The sequence below is a fragment of the Cuculus canorus genome, chromosome 8 (assembly GCF_017976375.1).
Source record: "Cuculus canorus isolate bCucCan1 chromosome 8, bCucCan1.pri, whole genome shotgun sequence".
Classification (NCBI taxonomy): Eukaryota; Metazoa; Chordata; class Aves; order Cuculiformes; family Cuculidae; genus Cuculus; species Cuculus canorus.
The window spans coordinates 13,887,852-13,903,790 of NC_071408.1; the positions used below are offsets into that span (position 1 = coordinate 13,887,852).

The 15,939-nt window shown below is 37.9% G+C and overlaps 1 protein-coding gene across 1 annotated transcript in view; it reads right to left on the bottom strand.

The window, feature by feature from the left end:
- PALMD (palmdelphin) overlaps positions 1 to 15,939 on the bottom strand; it is a 55,538-nt gene that overhangs the window by 18,960 nt on the left and 20,639 nt on the right. Inside the window, exons 2-3 of the mRNA XM_009563520.2 lie at positions 10,569 to 10,614; positions 5,340 to 5,420 (exon numbers count right to left, since the gene is read on the bottom strand). Coding sequence (XP_009561815.2) covers positions 5,340 to 5,420; positions 10,569 to 10,614 — 127 coding nt within the window. The remainder of the gene's footprint in view (positions 1 to 5,339; positions 5,421 to 10,568; positions 10,615 to 15,939) is intronic.

Genomic DNA, 15,939 nt, shown 5'->3' on the forward strand with positions numbered 1-15,939 from the left:
TCTAAAAGTCATCAGAACTCTCTAAAATATTCCTGGTGTACAAAAACCATTCATGGATATAAGTTTGTATTTGCAGTCTAGAGGTTGTAAACCATGCAAACTTTCTTGCGCTCTTTTACTCCCTTCAATCTAAGTCAAAAATATAAATCCAGTTGCTGCCTTGAGGAAGAAGTAGGAGTCAGGGCTCCTTAGAAAAACTCTAACAACAGGGGAAAAAAGCATGCATATATAACTTCTTTAATTAACCATGAATTTTCCATTTATAATTTAGATTCCTTGAGCTGTCTGGTTTCCATGTTAGGTTTTTTTTTGGTTTTGGTTGTTGTTTTTTTTTCCCCATATAGTTTTGTTAATTGTAGGATGTGGATGAAGAATAAATTGGTTTTTGACTGTTGCTGCTTTGAGGCAGAAGCTGTGCCCCAACACTGGTGAGAAAGCTGCATGAACCTCGTCCTGTTTGCAGCAGCTGTTGGAATCCCTGCCTGCATCCTCTGTGTTGAGTCACTTAAATTGTTGCTTTCTACACCTTACTGTTTACTGTATACATTACAAGAGTTTATTATTGAGGCCCAACTGATGGAGGATGACAGGTAGGAACTGGTTGCAGTTAAATGCAGTTTTTGGCTTGCTTGATGTGTGACATACATGATCTGATAGAAACTGTGGCTGAAACAAGCTTGTTGGGAATGCTGTGGCACTTCATCATGCCTTCCCTGGCTGTAGGACAGGCTGTAGGATTCTACTGGATGTAGGATCACTTGGCAGCACTTCTGACCGTTTAGTCTTAGCCTCAAATGAAATAAATGCAGATTTTAATAGAATGGTTTTACCTGATCTGGTTGTTGCATGTAGTAGGGTGTTGGCACAACTCTTACTGACCACAAAATACTGTTTTCTCAAGTTGGAGGGAACACAGTTATTAATTCCCTTTCAGTCAAGCTGTTTAGATTTTAATAAGTAATGCTTCTAGAAAAGTTATATTTTAATTCTGGCTGGAACTGAATCAGTCAAACATTGCTGTCTCCAAAAATGAATCTATAGCTCCTTGTGAGAATTACACCAGGGTTGGCACTATAGATCTTAGAAACCAACGATACCCATGAAATCAACAAAAGCTTTACAGGGTTAGACCCAAACACACAAACTCCCTAAATACAGGCATAACACGATAGTGTTATTTTTGCCTTTTCCTAGAATAGTTTGCTTCTGCTCCCAACTAAGTGCTATGTAATCTTTTTAATTTAATTAGCCACTTTTGAAAGAATGACACATTGTGTAGTTTGGAAACAGCCTTTGAGCAACAGACAGTTTCAAGGCTGCTCCACTGAGGCATCCGCACAAACCAGAGCAGGAGCGGCTGCTTTGGGCCTGTTAGGCTCTTTGTGCTGTCTAACGTTTCCTTCCACTGTAAAGTGCCTCTAGCTCAGCACCAGGTTGTGCATAGCACTTGTATGAAAGCACTTTTCATTTTGCATTAGTCTCAGTATGTTAAGGGAAAGGTATACTTATACGTTGTGATAAGACCCCAGGAATGGCCAGAGTGCTGGAAAGCAGTCACTTTGTTTTGTAACCTCATGGTCACATCAGGAGTACCGTGATAATATTCTGCAAATTCTGGGAATAACGTCCTATGTGTGCTCCAGGTATTAGTCCACTGTAATCCTTAACAAGGCTGGACTAACACTGAAAGAGTCATCCTTCCTAGAAGGCACAGACGATTTGAGTTTGTGGATCTTGCTTTCCTAGAGGTATGGCAGTTCACTGTTCAGTATGTTGAGGGAGGAATAAATTACTTTTGCAGTTTTCACAGAGGGTGTAGTTCAGCACTGTTAACTCCTGAAATAAGAAGATGTGGGACCAGCACCTAATATTGTTCAGGCATGTCAGAAACTAGAAATGTAACAAGCTAAACTAGAAAAGGTCTTGGAAAGTACATGCAAACAACTATGTTTTTCAAGCAACTCCCTCTGGGCTTTTCACTTGTTGCCTCAGTGAGGAGGTTTCTGGGTAGGAGGAGTTAGTTTCTGGTGCATTTAGTATTACTTAAGGATTAAATTTCCCTTGTACTCTCACTAGCAGTCCCCATTATCCCTTGCAGTTCCATGAAGTCCTACCCAGGCAGGTGTCTGTATTTTCTTGCATACTCTCTGCTTTGTGGCAGAGGCCCACACGTAGGGAATTAAGTTTACTTTTCCAGTATAGTTCTACCGGATAACTAAGACCTCTAATGATACCTTATCTGTCTCTCTCTAGTAAGAAGTCAGCTTGGGGACAGCAAACAAAATCATCAGAAAGATGGAGTAGACATTCCTGTTTACAAAAAGGAAGTTTTTAAAAAACACCCCCCCCCCCCGAAAAAAACCACCAAACCAAACCCCAAAACAACCCCCAAACTAAACAAAACAACAACCTTTTATTAAACTTGTTGCTAAGGGTTATAAATAGGGATGAAGGATAAAACGAGGAACAGGATAGCGATATCCAGGAACATCTATGTGACAATGAGATTTACTAACCTGCAATAGTTTCCTAAGGGACCGGTGTGAGTTATGTGGAATAGGTCATGGAACTCTAGATTTCACCATGCACAACTGGTGGGACTGTAGATGAGTGAAATCATCCTGAATCGCTAGGGAAACGAAACCTTAATAAAACTTACTGAAGTGTGTACACACTTTGGAAATCTAAATTTATTTTGAAGTGATTTCTGCACTCTATTCTTGTGTTGTTTGATTCCATTGAAATACATGAATTAGTCTGAAGCATAAACATTCATTACAGAAAGAGGCTTCTAGGGGATCAAGAAGAGGATTTTCCTATAGGTATGTTGCATCTGATATTAGGTGTCTGTCTTAGTACTCACTTGGAAAAAGTTTCCATTTTGGGTGCTCCAAATCACTAACGGTATGTATCTGTTTGTACAACTTGGGGGTGTGTGTGTATATATATATTTATATATTAGTAAAACATATGCTTGATCCCTCTTTGCGAAATAAATAATTTCCTCTACATATCCTTGCTTCAATTGAAACGCAATATGACTGATTTTAACTTAAAAAAAAATTCTGTATATATGTATAATTTTTCATGGAATAGGCAAACAAATCACATCCTCTGTCCTCTTCCAAAAGAGCAGCATTTCAATAATATTCTTCCAGGAGTGTTTTGGCTTCTGTAAAATTCCATTAAACATCTTCAGAATAACTACAAGTTGGGTTTTTGTTTTCTTAACTTTTTAACTCTGTGGTACCTATTGATGTTAGCTGAAGGCATGTACTAAATCTGTGAGGGAGCTTCCCAAGGACAGCAATAGTGAGGATTAGCGGGTTGCGTACAACAGGTCAAAAAAGAAAATGGGCATAGAAGTTATTCTGAATTTATAAGCATGGAAACTAGAAACATAAATTGCAGTATTCCATGTAAATATGTGCTAAGATGGAGGAAGATGTTTGCAGCTCAGTAGTTACAGAACTTGGAGTAGATATTATCCTCCCTTTTAGGAAAGACATTCTACAATTAGTCAAGCTTGTCCTTATGGTCACTGCCTTCCAATAAAACCTAAGCATGAGTGGTTTTTTGTGTTGGCTTGCCTGGCTCAGTGAACTAGTTTATTGTAACTTCTCATATTTTTTGGCTTGACACAGAAGAAGATGGTGGATGAAACTCTGGATCAGCTGTCTCTTTTGAAGATGAGTACGATTTAAAATATGCTTCATCCACATTTGCTCAAGGGGACACCCTATGCGTCTGGTATTGCATTCAATATCTCTCTCTTGAAACTCTTTATCCACTCACATAGTTAAAAGGGTGTGTAAAATTCCAAGTCTTGCATATTTCTAGAAGCACAGATTTTTGTCTCATCTCCCTAAATGACATGTACTGCCAAATTGCAACAGACATTTAAAGAATATTGATGTTGGGAAGAAGTTGCTGCAATATCAAATGTCTACAGAGGTGCATCTTTTGGTTTCTTAGTAATCTGGACATTTTAATTGAATTTGCCATGCTATATTCCATGACAGTATTTGCTGTATTTATGCTTGTATATTTAGAAGAAAAAAAATTATTGGAGAATTATTAAATGAGCTGACAAAAAACTACAGACAACTAAAAACAGACTGCATTTTTTTCAGAAAGAAGTGCAATTAGACCTCATGATTGTGCTGCACCATGTACCAAGTCAGGCTGCTGTAGTGGAATTAAGGAGTGAACACACCCATTCTGAAATGTGAGGCTTAAGTTTCAGCTGTGAGTTATTCCTGGTTATGATCTCATTTTATGCCATGAAAGTGATCAAATAACATTAGCTCCTGAGTGAATTTTTTTTCAGAGGGTAATGCTTATTAAAGTCAAATGGAGTCCTGGCAAAATTTCAAAAATCTGTGAGTATTTGACAGTAAAAGCATGACTTAAGTGTGTAAAGATTTGCATTCTAATATCTCAAAACTTTATTCATGCTGAACAACTTGAGGCTATCTTTAGTTACATAAGTCCAACACTTTGGCAGGAGTGTCAAACTGCTCAGGAGTAAGAAAGCTCTACAGAGGGACCTGGACAGACTGGATCAATGGGCTGAGGCCAGTTGTATGAGGTATAACAAGGCCAAGGTCTGAGTCCTGCACTTGGGACACAACAACCCCATGCAATGCTACCAGCTTGGGGAAAAGTGCTGGAAAGCTGCTGATGGAAAAGGACCTGGAGGGGTGCTGGTTGGCAGCCAGCTGAACATGAGCCAGCCAAGAAGGCCAGTGGCATCCTGGCTTGTATCAGAAATAAAGTGGCCAGGAGGAGTAGGGAAGTCGTTGCGTCCCTGTACTTGGCACTGGTGAGACCACACCTTGAATGTTGTGTTCAGTTTTGGGCCACTCGCTCCAAGGAAGACATCAAGTTGCTGCAGTGTGTGTAGAGAAGGGCAACAAAGCTGGTGAAGGGTCTGGAGTGTCTGGGGAAACTGGTGTTGTGGAGAAGAGGAGGCTGAAGTGAGGCGTTATTTCTCTCTAGGATTACCTGAAAGGAGGTTGTAGTGGGGTAGGTGCTGGTCTCTCTTCCCAAGTAAAAGCAATAGAACAAGAGGAAATAGCCTCAAGTTGTGTTAGGAGAGGTTTAGATTGGATATTGAGAAAAAATTTCTTTACTGAAAGAGTGGTGAAACATTGGAAAATGCTGCCTGGGGAGCTGGTGGAGTTGCCATCCCTGGAGGTGTTCAAGAAATGTGTAGATGTAGCACTTCAGGATGTGTTTTAGTAGGCATGGTGGTGTTGAGCTGTCGGTTGGACTTGAACTTAGAGGTCTTTTCCAACCTTAATGATTCTATGATTCTATGATATAACTTTACATACCTTTAAATGTTGGTGTTTCATTTTTTCCTCTTCCACTTTTAGACGTTTCTGTGTAATTTCTTCTTGAAGCTTTCTTTTGTCCTACAGATTAAAAGAACAATAGAACTTCAGTTAGAGAAATTACTTGTTGCTAAAAAAATTACAGTGTTGTTCAGTAGAGTGAAAACAATCCATGCAAATAAAGCCTTATTTTAAAGCTTATATAGTGCTCAGGCATAATTCTTAGCAACAACAGCTCATGTGTCTTACGCAGGTGTGGTTTCCAGTGCTCTTTTTCTGAAGTACATTTGAACATGTTAATGACCACAAAGCAGAGAGGATCCAAACTAAAAATAATTTACTGTTGGGAAGGGTGGAGAAAGGGGGGGGGAAAAAAAAAAGGAAGAAATAAAATTTACGCACAGTTGTACGTGTAAAATGAGGTTAGAGATGGGTCCTGACCAAAATTCCTAAGACAGCCTACACATTATTTAGTGGAAAAAGTCTGCATGGTCTACACTGTACAGCTGTAGTGCATCACACTGGGCTGTTGGTGAATCCAACACTAAGCTTATGTATCTTGTGGCTAATAGTTGAAATAAAAAGGAATAAATAAAGTGGTAAAGATGAACCCAGAGAAATGTAGTAGGCTTCATATATGTTTTTTTATATTCAATTAAAAACTTGTCTGTGCACAGGCTGTCTTCATGACAGCTGAATTTTAGAAGGAAGAACTTCAAGTAGTACTGATCTATTGTAGTTCCACCTTCATACTTATAGAAAAAGGAAAAGGGTGAACAGACTCTGAATGCTGGCAACTCTTATGTCTTTCGATAACTGCTCTCGTGTGAAGTGGCTCCTCCATGTGAGGCCAAACATTGATTTAGTTCTTTGCATCCTCAGCAACCAGTAAGAAAGAAATCATGCCAAAGGAAACTAACTTTTACTCTTACAAGCGGGATTAATAGGCTATTCACTTGGTCAGCCTTAAAGCTCTAAAATCCTGTTATTGGAAATGGTGACTTTCACACTTGTTTCTTGGTATGTTCCAGGAAAGTAAATTAAATCATCAGGTGTCCTGTGCAGAAATACTTGCTGTGTGGAGGCTAATCCTCCTTTCCTTTCAATTAGAACACATTACTGATAGGATATTTCTTTAACAGTCTCTTTTCAAACAAGTATGGTTTAGGAAGGAGTTCTTCACAGAGATAGGAAGAGACTTGCCCTTTCAGGCCACCTGAGGAACCAGCTGTGCATGACTGTAGGAAGTCAGAAAGGAAGTGCTGGGTATAAGGCTGGGAGTTGCTCTCCACCGTTTCCCTACTATCTGGGATTTGGAAACAAGAAGAGCTGTAGCATGCTTGGCTGAATCAGTTCACTCTTACTGGAAAATAAAAATTAGCAGTGGGGCACGGTCTATAGGGACACTTAGTTGAACGACAGCAAGTAGAACAAACCACCAAGCCCCGTGGAAATTGAGGGCAGGATAACAGGCTAAGCATGACTGATGGCATGAGAAGGTTTAATAGGTGAATGAATGCCAGTGATCTCTTCCCTCTTGCAGTCTGTAAAATGCTGTAGTATCTATGAACAGCATTTGTTCTTTACATTTTTTCCTTGATAGTGTTATTCTGCCTCTTTAATACATAGAGCAGGCAGGGCTATTGCCTCAAGATACTTGCTGCCTTCATCTAAGTGGTTTGAGTTTTGCCATTTCTTTTTAAAACAGTTAACAGCTACTGGTTTGGAATAACTACAGTACATAGTTATTCTGCAATGTTCCTTCTTATAGACTTTATCCAAGAGCTGTTATGCTGAATCTTACTCAGTCAGCCCTGCTTTTGGAGCAGCATCTAGTCTTTGACCTTCACAACTTTCCTTAGTTAGGAAAAATTCCTGATTTCATTGCATAAATGCCTTTAATTTACTGAACATCAAACGAGCAAGGTGTGACAACAGCTTGTGTTTACGAATTGTTACAATTCTTAAGAAAACCTGTTACTAAAGTTCTGGATAAGATTCACAGCTAGAAAATGAAATTTTACTTGTTTTATAGCATCAAAAAACTATTCTAAGTAAATTTAAATATTCTTTTTGCAATAGTGGAGGTGTATACTAAAGGCAGTCTGAAATGAGAAGTGGTACACAAAAATACTGTGCAGAAAGAAATCAGAGTATAAAGGCACGAATAACTGCATTTTAAATTTACTGTGTAATAAGGAACTTGGTCAGTAACGAAACTTTTGTCCAATCTTGTTGTTAGAGGGCTATGTTTCCTTTGCATGCCATATTTTTTCTTTTAAAGTTTTTTACTTGTATTCTTTGGTGTTCTAGCATGTTTTAATTGTGTCTAATAATAATGTCTAATGTCAGTAGCTAAAATTAAAGGAAGATGTCTGAGGAACCTTTTTGACCCTTGTATTGTCAAAATAATTTTTAAAACCTGTTAGGACACTTCCTACAGTGTAGTCTGCTATACTTTGCAAATCATATCTTGCTGTACAAAGATTTGACTGTACATGCAATAGAATAAATACTTATTGTTAGATAGCTAAGAGATCCATGCTTCTGCTAAACTTCATACTCTGCCCCTGTAGATAGTCATGTTGCTGGCAGTCCTCTAATCCTCTGTTATTATGCTCTTGTTAATGTGGGCAAGATTTGCTTTTCATGAAAACGCACTTTCATCCCTTCCTCTGTTCCATATCAATGCAAGGTGAGACTTGAGTCTTGGTTCTAATTTTCACTCCTACTGAAACACAGGAATCTTTCCTGACTTTTGAGCATGGAAACGACTTGTATTCTAAATTTGATATGACTGAAAGGAAGGGAAACACATCTACAGAGCAACACCTTGCTACTTGTGTGCCAAGTCCATGAGTTCATGTCATCTTTCCACAGAGGTGCCAGTGTTGGTTTGCCTGGTCCCAATGGCAGATGTTTGTGCTGTCAAGGCCAACAGTGTGGCTAATGTTTTAGTGGATGTATTTTTGGTTTTGTATAATTTTCCAGAGGTAATGCTTGGTAATTGAGGGGTCTTATCTGGAGGTATGGATGCATTAATCTGACAGCATGAGACTGCAGAAATGTCAAAATTAAAATCTTTAACCATAACTAATTCCTTGATTTTTGGTTTCCAAAGTGTGGAGAATTTGATGAAAAAGGATTAAGCCTAAGGTTCCTCTCTGACTGTTTTGTCTTAACGTGTTTGCCACAGCAAACACTGAAATCTTTGTATTTTAAGATACAACAATCTCTCTAACAAAATGAATGCATTTTTTTTTTACCTTTTTATATTCTGTATACACCAGCAGCAGGTGGAAGCTATATAACAGAGAAAGATGGTTCCTATTCAGAGCCACAGAAGCACTGAAATTTTAAAATAATAATAGAGGTTTCCTTTTCTATTTGCTACATAGAGAAGATATGAAAAAGAATTTGAAAAATTCTAGTGGCTCTGTGAGAACCAGATGCTGTAAAGGAGCTTGGCATTTAACAACAGAAACTACTTGGGTTTTAGTGCAAGTGTAGCTCTTTACTGCTCTGAATGCCCTTTGCTATCCTCTGTTAGATCTATTACAACACACACTTTATAGGTAGCACTTGAAATTCCAAGGTACGTTTCTTGGGACAAACCTTCCCAGAGCCACCGAGTAACTTGCAGATGGAAGTGTACGGTGTTGTTTTCTTAGACAACTCATATTGCAGATTCTTAAACCTGGTAACCTCACATTATTGAGCTCCTTCAATCCTACAGTGCATTATAACAAATATACTGAGGGCTTCAATTAAAAGCTCTCAATGAAAGCAGAGAGCAAATATTTCCTATTCATAGCAAGTGTAATAAATGAAGTCATGACCAGAACCCAGATATGATTTCCTGTTTCCTGAAATGCAAGACATTGGAAGCTGTCAGTTTCTTAAAAAATGCTTCTCCATTGTCCGCCTGGAGGCAAAGGTGCAGCCAGGGGACGCTAACCTGACTACGTTCACAGACGTCCTCATCAGGTAACCGTGTTGCTCCTCCTGCCACATACCAGGAAGTATAACACATTTCAAGGCCTGGAACACTAAAATATTCCTTATCTTTTAAGCGCATATACTAGAGACAAAGTCCAGGTTATCACTCTGGTTCAAATACCGTTACTGTTAAACAAACAAAAGTACTCCAAACCCTCTAAAACATTTTCGATTAGCTTATAGTGGTCTTGTGTGAGGTGTCAAGGAAATATGATAAATGGACCTATTTGGGTTTTGTCAAGTATCATAATTAAAACCCAACCTATTTAACTCCTGTAGATTTATTCTTGTGATTATTTGGGTTCCAATAAGATTTTTTTAACTCTGACCACAATTTATTCATCCAGTAATGTTTGTTTCACAACTAATCTATCATGCCAAGAGTATGAAATTGTGTTCCCATTACTTGTTTTTAAAGATAGCTTGTGACAGTGAGTGGTCCTGCTGCAGTTTTCCTTTCATCCCAAATGGCCAAATTTGGTTTCAGTTTAATTCTTTTGTAACTGAATAGGTTTGAGTGGAGAACAAATCAGAGGAAAACTTTGATTCAGCCATTTTTGTTACATCAGGTTATACTCCTTTAAAAAATTACTCATTAGTTCCTTTAATTAGTTCCTTTAAGGAAAACAGATTTTCCTTTAGAAGAGAAACTGAAAATGTTTTCTGACATCTTCATCATAAACTTTTGAGTTGTTTTTTTTTTTTTTTTTCCCCTCCTTTGAAAACTGACAGGTAGGAATTTGCTTAATCCAAGCTTGTCCTTTTTCGCTTTGCAGACAGCAATATTTATGATAGATCAATAATTCAGAAATTGTATTTAATTCCCTAATGCAAAAGCCAAAATCTTTCCTCTCTCAATTTTGTTGTGAAATGGTAAAATTGATTTGTTCTGGAATTCTCTAACTGCCTTTTGACCTGCTGTCCTTCAGGCAAACATTCAACTGTGATGATAATACTATGTATTTTAGACTGTCCAGTAATGATTTGCGCACATACTTTCACTGCTTTGAATTTAATTTGAAAGCACATAATAAAGTCAGTACAGGCAACTTTGCTGTCTTAAAGCAATATATAAAACGGAATTTAAAAGCAACAATTTCAAGCAGACATGTCTCTTTCTTATTCTGTCCTGGGATAAATCATTCCCCAGCAAACACAGAGTAGCTCATTAACACAACAGTACTTTTAACCTTTTTTTTTAAATATTGAGTTATAACTGTAAACACTTACTGTTATGGCCTGGAATCTTTCTTTCAGCAATTCGGCTTCCTCCATTCTAGAAATCAAAAGCAGACAAGTAGTGAAAGAAAACAGAATGAGACCATAAGCAAAAAGCCTCCTGGTGGGGCTGCAAAAAAAAGCTGAGGTGATTTGATCCAATTCTGCAGAGAGAAGGCAGAATTTTTGACTTGTTAGGAGAGTCCCTGAGCAGATGAGCAGATCGGTCAAGACAGACACATGTACTGAGGGTGTGTAGGAGAGGCAGACGTGGAGACTGCTGGCATCAGTTGACTGACAAGTTGGAACAGTGGAGCACAAGCTCTTTTCCTTCAGAAGCTGCCAACTCTTTGTTTTAATGTGCTCGGTTAGCATGCCACTGCTTCTTTAACTGTTAAATGCCCAAACTCTCATTTTCCAGGACCATGGTAGAAGTAAACTTCTATGTTCCTATTTCTCTTTCTTCCCTTTGTGTCTGCTTCCAGTGGCAAAAAGATATTTTAAACTTAAGTATTCCCATTTCTCATGAAACTTTTCACCTGTGTGTTTTAACTTGTAAAGTTTGCACTGTAGATGGTATGGGGTCTTTTAAGATGGCAGTTTTAACTTAGTTTCCTAGTCAGAATTATTAGAGGAGCTGTATTCAGAATGGAAGAATGCTTAAATTTTATTTTACTTTAAGTTAGCTGTTCTAAAACAATCAGGTCTGTCATTGAATGCGAGTGTTAATCTGTGCAATCACTGGTCAGCTATCTAGGACTCAGAGGAAGCTTTGCCTAAGTAAGGATTTCAGGATCATCATTTCAGTGTTACCAAGATGAGTCTAAAATGCCAGTTGCTCTCATGCTGGATTTCCATTCAGCTGACACAAAGGTTTTTTTTTTCCCCTATGGATTTCTGCTGAAAACAGCATTATGCTCCTTAAGGCATGGTGCACATTTTGACCTTTCCAATTACATGAGTGGGAGTCAGCCTTCCAAAATCAATCTAGAAAACCTGCAAAACAAGTGGAATTGCCTCTATTAAAATGCAGTTGAGGAAAAAAAAAATCTAAGTAAGATAAAGCTGAATTTAAACAGCATAAAGATGTAAAGTAAATCTGGAATCCCTTTGTTACCCTCAGGATCATGTAACTTAAGCCTTTGTAAGGACACCAGCAAAGAAGTCAGTCAGCATGTTTGGTTTTATTCCTGCTAATTCATTGAAATGACTAAACTCAGCACGATTTGGTTAGGGGTTTTACTTTACATGTCAGTACAGTGACCTGAATCTTGGTGGCAAATCAAGATCATTACTATTATAACTAATTCTAAGATGTTACACAATTGAACACTTGATGGTGATGTTACATCCTCATAATTCAATATGAATCAATATTTAATTTCTATTTCCACCTTTCTAAGATGTCATCACTCATCCATTTACACAGACTATCCCCCTTTACGCTGGGATTAAGGATGCATTAATGTTTTGTTTATACTGCGATCCATCCAAGGTTTTGTTCAGACTTGCAGAGACCCCATGTTTTATTCTCCAGTGAAGGACTTCTCTTTAAAAAAATATTAATATATGCCTCATTTGGCAAGCACCAAAAATCAAAATAAATTATAATACCACATAAAAGCAAGTGTGAAGTTCAAAGGCAAGTGTACTGAGGTATATCAAGAGACAGATTACTCAGGAATTTAAAGGTGTTCGGTTCAGGGATTTGAGAATACGTTAAACCACTGCACTGAATCAACTATATTCTTGCTGCAGAAAACAATTTTGAGAAACCCCTAAACTTATTTCATCTTTGTTTTCTGTTAAGTTCATCTTAAGATTTAAGTACATATGTGGGCTTCAAAATGTTTAAAAGTATTTAAAGCAGCAAATATTACACCAGAAACAAGGAACTCTGTTTTGGGCCAAAATCTGCACTCTGATTTAAATGGGATCCCGTTCTTGATGGATGTAGAAATGAGATCAGTATTTCAAGTTCAAATTATTATCAATAGGCCTGCATTGCTTTGAAGGTTTATGATCTACAATATTTTCCTAACTTCACGCTCTGAAATTATTTAAATACTTTTAAAATTTTTATAGTGGATGTTTTATATTTACAGACCAGAAATGTATTTAATGTGTCTTTTCCGGACCTAAACCCACAGGTTTTGAAGTAACCTGAAGATGGTTATGTTGTTTCTCTTTTTAAGTGACTGTTATTAAGAAAGAATTTAAAGCCCACTCTAAACATTGAAAAATGTTTAAATCATATATATCCCTTTGCTAGGCAGGATTTGTTGTTCAGTCAATAGGTTGTTTTCCAGTTATCTTAATCCTATTCTAAATGGGATTTATGTGCAAGAGAAGAAATGGACCAGCTGTCATTTTGTCTGTCCCTTAAGCCTGCTTCACCAATAGGAGTGTCCACAGTGTTACAGATTAGTTCAGTGAATCTGAACAGCTGTGTTTTCAGTCTGCAGGATTCTTGGAACAAGGTTTTCTAGAACTTGCCTGCCATAAATATGTCCAGAGGATGCTATCTACCTATTCTGCAATTTTAAGGAGCCAGGGGATGGGGGTAGGGTGGAGACAACTTTTGGAAGAATAATGTGTTAGGCGATGTTTCTGTAACTGGCAACTGTATATTTTTCTTTTGGTGGAACAGATACTCTGAGTTATGCAGAAAATGTTTGTTGTATCACATGGTGAGTCAAACAGGTTTGATTTTTTTGGCTTCACTTCTTCCTTTGTTCATTTCCATTTTGCACTGGGTACCTAATGTAGGAGTAATAATGAGAAGTTAAAGTGTAAGGTGAAACAGTTGCATTATGAAGTAATACAGAAAAGTGGGTAGGAATTTAGAAGAATGCGATGTCCTGAACCGGAATCTAGAAGGACCACAGGAGCACTTTCATAGGTGGAAATGCAGGCTCCATTGTCGATCTCTGGAGCAGAGCCTGAGTACTGGCATGTAGAAATCCTGTCACTTTAGAACTATGGCAGCGGTACTTGGCCTTATTCTACAAACGAAACTGTCCTCAGTTCTACTGTTACTCATTGCGCTGGGATTTCTTTTGAGACAAATCATTAACTTAAGTAATACACGTATAGCGAGTTATAGGCTATTGTAGTAGCAAATCATTGCTTCTCAAAAGAAACATCTCATTAAAGGTAAGAAGCAAGATGCTTTCGCTTTTTGAAAGATGTATTTGAAAAAGTGAGTTTGAAGTGAGTGGAGTTGATCAGATTATCAGTTGAAAATGTGGCCTATATTTTCTGGAAAGGGTAATTACTGCATTAATGAATCACCATTTTGTATGTCTTAACTACTCTGTTTTGCTTTGTGGTGACCTGCCTCCTGCAGCTGTGTTTGAAAGAGGAAAAAGGCATTTTGGACTTAGTATCAAAGTGATTTTTATATTCTCGTGGTGAGCAAATGTACTGCTATTATGCATTTGTCTGCATGTAGCTTTGACTCTCTGACAGCAGAGGCATGGAGAGGATATAAATTTCACTGGAAGTCCCTCATTGAAAATGTCTGCTGCAGTGTGCTGTCAATTGACCCAAAGGTCTGGTGTTTGGAATACCTCATCTGACTGAGAAATGGTCTTTTCCCCAGCAAGAACAAAGATTTTGCATTTAAGAGATGAAAAATAAGCCAACAAGAAATAGAAATTTGAAGATCTAAACCCTTTTTTTTTAATTTTTTTTTTTATTTATTTTTTCTATTCTATATTAAATGAATAGAAAAAGACAACTAAAGCCTTTGGGCAATTGCTTCCAAAACTTTTCTTTTTCTTGAGTGACTTTCTCTTTAGCTGTATGTTATTTCCACAAAGAAATAAGGTTAATTATCTCACTGAAAAGTAGGTTTTGAAGGCGGTTTCCACCATTAGCCTGCAAAGTACTTCCAGCTGTTTCAGTCAACAGCACATTAACGTTGCACAATAAGCAGCAATTGGCATTTGCTTAGGATACATCCAGCTGAAAAACTCTTCTGGGGTCTATCATGGTGCTATATCTTTTTGGCAAAAAAGTGTAAGACAGTTACACTTCTCAGTGATGGAAGTGTATTCATGGTACTTATACTTGTTTAAATGTGGCGTCTAGGGGTACATATAATTACCAAACTAGTTGTGTGTGTCATGTCTGTGGGAGACTTTCTCATTGCTTGTTTTCCTTCTGTGGCTCATTCAGCTGTAGCTTTCTAGACTCCCAATTTCTGTTGGTCACTAAATTTTTAATCTAATGGCCTGTTTAGTGGTTGGGATTGCCTGACCCCTCTCAGGTTTATAAAATTCAAGATGCTTTCTTTTATACTTTACTAAGAATTATTAGCCAGTATGCTTAAAGATATGTGACAAATCGGTGGGAAAAATAGAAAAAAATCCTCCTGTTCTTCCATCAAATTATACAATATTAGAAATTATAAAATAGGTGAACATTTTTAGGATCTTAGAGGAAGTTAATAAAAACCCTGCCAGCTCTCAGGTGGGATTAAAATTTTACCTTGAACGTCAGCTTTGGAGAGTTGTCTAAGTAGGTCTTTTAACATAATGAATTTCTTGGGTCCTTTCACCGAAGCAAAACCATATCCAGATATCTTGGTTTTATGCAGTTTTACGAAACCAGATTCTACCTTCTTTACTTGTTTGAGTAGACACACCCCCTGAATCTCTGGGAGGAAAAGCCTTGATGTTTTTGTTGGTGCAACTCCCTTCCTGTTGCTATTCATAACTATGAATATATTAAGTCTTTATAATAAAACTAAAGAATGAGAGAATCATAGAAACAGGGTTGGAAGGGACCTTAAAGGTCATCCAGTTCGAACCCCCCTGCCATGGGTAGGGACACATCCCACAGACCGGGTTTCTCAAGGCCCCATCCACCCTGGCCTTCAACATCTCCAGGGATGCGGCAGCCACAGCTTCCCTGGGCAGCCTGTGCCGGTGCCTCACCACTCATGGTGAAGAATAAAGAAACAGCTGTTGGTCATTGCCTTCAATTGTTTTTTAAAAAAATGATTTTAATTGTATTTTATAACAAATCTGCCTTCAGGATGTGAATATTATAGAGAAGTTCTTAGAACGCAGCACAGGCTCTGCTGTCTCTTCATGGTAGGTATGTGTATTATAGACACAGCGTAGCCCAGCTGGAAATGCTATTGTGCTAAGTATGGATCATCTTGCCCCTGTTTTCTAAAATTGCACAGTGAACTTTGTCAAAGTCTATTGATTACATTTTAATCAGGTAAACATTTTTTGTAGCCTTTTTCATGTTCCCAGACTCTTGTCAATTCTTGGCCTCATGCATTTTGGAAATGTTTTATGAAACTCTGGATGTGGGTGGCTTTCCAAAGCAGCTTTAACAAACTTGGTTGTTCCTCATTTAAAAATAA